This window comes from Heteronotia binoei, chromosome 1, assembly GCF_032191835.1.
Source record: "Heteronotia binoei isolate CCM8104 ecotype False Entrance Well chromosome 1, APGP_CSIRO_Hbin_v1, whole genome shotgun sequence".
NCBI classification, from domain to species: Eukaryota; Metazoa; Chordata; class Lepidosauria; order Squamata; family Gekkonidae; genus Heteronotia; species Heteronotia binoei.
In genome coordinates this window covers 80777624-80782093 of record NC_083223.1, presented here as the reverse complement: position 1 = coordinate 80782093, position 4470 = coordinate 80777624, and the positions used below count along the sequence as shown (strand labels likewise).

The 4470-nt window shown below is 38.6% G+C and overlaps 1 protein-coding gene across 1 annotated transcript; it reads right to left on the bottom strand.

Annotated features, from left to right (window-relative positions):
- Nucleotides 1-1458: 1458 nt before the first annotated feature.
- On the bottom strand, nucleotides 1459-3832 carry LOC132586390 (uncharacterized). Its single transcript, XM_060258443.1, has 2 exons — nucleotides 3571-3832; nucleotides 1459-2218 (listed from the first exon to the last, which is right to left on the bottom strand). The coding sequence occupies exons 1-2, from the start codon at nucleotides 3635-3637 to the stop codon at nucleotides 1482-1484; spliced, it is 804 nt and encodes a 267-aa protein (XP_060114426.1). The 5' UTR covers nucleotides 3638-3832; the 3' UTR covers nucleotides 1459-1481.
- Between the last annotated feature and the right edge of the window lie 638 nt (nucleotides 3833-4470).

Here is a 4470-nt window from a genome sequence, read left to right as displayed (position 1 = left end):
CCTCCATCCCCCAATGGAACAGAAACTGAAAGACAGGGACTGTATATGGGTTAGAGTTCTCTATATAGCCGTCTGTAACTCTTGACCCAATTTGCTGGCATGTTTCCAGTACTGCCAGTCCTGTTCCCTGCCTCATTTATATGGGAAAAGAGCAAGATTATGGCTAGACTGCCATAAAAGTCTTTCCTTCAGGGAGGGTATCTCCTCTATGTAACGCTATTAATGAACCACCAACCTGGTGGAAATGAATCAGTGAGCGTTTTCGCACTCGGGAGTGATGTCCCTCTTCACCACGCAGCGTCTGCGCGGATTTCGCACTAATTGCTCCGCAGAACCCGGAAGAGCCGCAAAGTCCCGCGGCTTTTGCGTCGCAAATGTAAACTGGCCGCAGAACCCGGCTCTTCCGGGTTCTGCGGAGCAATTAGTGCGAAATCCGCACAGACACTGCGCGGTGAAGAGGGACGTCGCTTCCGAGTAAGGTCAGTGTGAAAACGCCCAGTGAGTTTGTCTGTCCAATATTCTGTATACATATACATATATATCTCAGGTCTTAGTGCATACTGGCATTATGTTTGTATGGCAGAAGAGAGACATGATGAGCAGTGGATTACAGCCTGACTCTGAAGATGGATACATATATTGCTGGAGACTGCAGTCTGTAATCATCACTTCCTTGATTTTCTTATTCACCAGGCAAAATCCAGGAGGGGAATGATACTGTAGTGCAATATGCAGTAACAAGTGCAACCTGTCTAAGGAAAACAGCAACAGGTTCCCTGTTTTAAAGCTAATTAATAGCTTTAATTAATTAATAAAGCTAATTAATAGACTAATTAATGAGTTTTCACTCATAACAATTGACTTGGAGAGTAATAGCTTACCCTCATGAATCCAGACTGTCATTTTTACACCTAAGAAACATATAAAAAGCATTTCAGGTACTAGAACTTTTTTAAAAAGTTAACCCAACATTAACTATTTGGCACCAATTTCAGAAATTTGTGGGTGTGTGGAAACAGGATATATAGTGTACCTGGGTTCAGTGTGAGTCTCCTCAGCCCAGACCTTAATGAGAACCTCTTCCACAAGCACCTTTTAATATTATATTTTAATTGTTACTTGTATTGGTTGTATCTGATCTGAGCTGATTTGGAAGCCAATTTTGGCTGAAAGCATCCTAAAGTTGAAATAAATAAATAGGAAAAAAGCTAATGACCATTATTTTTTCCCACTATCTGTTCCAATATTTAATGTGTCATGTTTTTTCTCTCTTGGATCACCAACTTGAAAACCAGTCTTCAGATGCATTTCTACAATCTTCATGTTCACACTTTACTTCTTCCCCATTTCCTTCTGTAACCCCTATTTTTTCTTGTTCGTAACGTCAGACTCTTTGTTTCTTTTGTTGTCTTGCACGTATACACACATACTCATGCACCATCACCACTTGCCATTTAACGTTTCTCTTCCCAAGGGATAGATTATGTGATATCTAGTTTTAGGATTTCAGACTTTTTAACTGACTTTGTCTGAAATGGTAGAGACAATACTGGAAGATTCAGGTCCATATCTTTAGCTGTATGCTTGAGTGGGGCAAAGTTCCTTCTAACATTTCCATTGTTGAAAAATTCTTTGGTCTTTTCTTTTGATTGCTTCAGGCTTCTCACTGTAAGTGTTTGCTGTTGGGTCAAGGGGAACACTGGTGGTCTTGACCCACTGGTGCAAAAGGGGAAGGAGCCAATGGGCTGTTGCTGTGACAGTCCCATCCATGAGATCTTTTTAGTTAACGTGTCTCTCAGGGTAACTTGTCTTAGCCTTGGTAAGAGCTGTGGTGTTTCTATCCCCAAGAGCGTATTGCTGTCTTTTTCTTGGTACTGCCATGTTGGAACTGGAAGATTCTCATCCATTGTTTTCAAAAGATGTTTGACTCTTGTGTCTTGAAAAGCCAAAGGACTTTGGTTGACAATTCTGTTTTCAGCTGCTGATCTTGGTGGTAGTGTTATACATGTCATTGAGGACTTCTGAACATGGTCATTCATGGAATATGCTGTGTTATTTCCCAAAGCTGAAGGTGGTTTCTCAGATTTTCTGGCTTCTGCAAAATCCACATTTTCCTGCGGATCCAGCAATGTGTGATTTAGTGGCTCATGTGAAGAAAAATTATTTGGCGATTTAGGAGGCTCAAAATGAACCAATTCTCTGTCTGCAAATTTGGAAACTAAAAGGAACAGAATATATATCAGTTCATTCAGAAATTATAACTGCAGTCAAGAACAAAAATATAAAACGTGTGTTCCACTTCTGTTTGGTGACTAGAATTCAATATGACCATAAGGTCTTGGAAGGTGTGCTTCCAAAAGGAGAATTCCAAGTAAATACTGGCACAGTCTATAACAATGTGTTGATAGTAATGCTGGTTCAAGAACTTCCAAGATGTTGCTGTCATCAGGGCTACCTGCACTGGCATTATGTCATATATCAGGTATCAATTATGTTCATTCTAAAAAAACTGGTGCTAATTATACACAAACGCACACTTTAGTTAGGAAGGATGGCTATACACAGGATCAACCTTCAAGCAAAATAGTCTGATTTGGAAGGAAATGAAATTCAGAAAGGTCCAAAGGTCTAGTCTCCTGTTCATGGTTGAAAAACAGCTACAATAATAACAAAACTACAATAATAACAAAACACCCTAATCTAAAACTACTATAGTTTAAGGGCATTTATTGCAAATGTTTTTGTCTTCTTTACACTTTATAAAAACTTTAGCAATGCTAATAGTTCAAGTCTTCTTGACTAGTGTGAACTATACCCAAAAAATGTGAAGTGTGTCCTCTGAAAACACAGAAATGGTGTCTGAAAAAAGTTCCGACTCCCACTTCCTCATGTTTAAAGTCACAAGAACTGAATTTCACATATATCCATACTACACATTTTTCAAGAGCTTCACATATGTTGTATTTAGATATTCAAACCGAAGTATATATGTAAAGCAAGGATTGCCTCTAAGGGCTTACCATCTCCCGTCCCAGACAGTAAAAGCTGTGCTGGACCCTAATTTGTACTGTTGCTATGTTGTTCCATTTTTCTGGCTGAAACCTGGGGACTGGCATTCTTATCAACCTTCTGAAGAAGCAACAATGAATACCTGTTTTTTGACCATCTGTTTACTTTAAGAGGCTGCAACAGTGAGATCCTGGTCACAGTTTGCAAAATAGTGCTGGGATGATCCAAAGAGGAATCCTATAAAGGTCTATAAAGTCGGGTTTTCACTCAGGGAACTTTTCTTAGGATTGCACTGCCAGTGAGGTATCTCCCAGTGTCCTCAGTTCTGAGTTAATTCACATCATATATATGTTAACTGTTGTAGCTGATAATTTTCCCTCCCCCTTTATATCATTCACCTATGTTTTTCACTAATTGGTGAGTGCATGATTAAGCAAAAATGTAATAATGTAGGAATAAGTGCTGAGCCTATTTGTATTTCATTTTCATCACAGTCCCTTTCTCTGAAGTAGTATAAATGTATAACATTCCACAATTAGCAAGACAGGCTGTAAGTATTACCTTCAGGTAAGATTTCTTGGTTTTCCAAGGTAATGGCAATTTCATCTTCCTGGATTGTATATGGCATTTCTGTGTTCGGCGCAGAAGGAAATGTTTCAATGTTGTAAGTTTTCAGATTTTCTGCAGCAACTTGTTCTACCTTTTGAGAAACTGGAATATCAACACCTTGACTTAGGTTTCCAAGCGGTTTGCCATCAAACTTTTCAGGTGTACTTTCCTTCTGTAAACACACACAGGTTTAATAACCATAAATAAAAAGGAAGGTCAGAAAAATAAATGAAATCTGGGCATTTTAGGCAGCTGGTTTTAGCCCTGCAAATATTGGCATTGTGATTGCAGTGTGTGGAATTGGTTATTCATGTTTTTACAATAAATAATCTATATGCAAAAAGCTAGCAATATAAAAACTGAAGTCATTATATTAAACTCTTGTTCCCCAAATGTACTTAGCGTATACTGATTTTCATGGAATGATATCTCCATTTTTTATTTAAAACATTTCACAGTTTAAACAAATCAGAAAGCCTGGTCATATATATTTTCTGCATCAGGACCCATCTAGTCTAGCACTATGGTTTTCAACAACAGCCAGTGAGATGCTTCTGAGAAACTCATTGCCCTTAGCTGTTATGGCTAGTAGCCATGGACATACTGACCTATGCAGGTAAGGAACCTTACAGAATTGCAGCCTGAGCTGCCTTTGCAGGGTAAGAATTAATACAAATCTTGTATTTGAAATTCACTAACATGTGATTGTATTTGTAGCATGCACATAACATTGTGTTGTTCAGGTCATCCAATTAATGTTAGGTATGTTACTTTAGGAATTAGAATGCCATCCTAATCAGAGTTACATCCTTTGAAGTCCAATGGACTCAGGATGGGTGTAACACTGGTTAG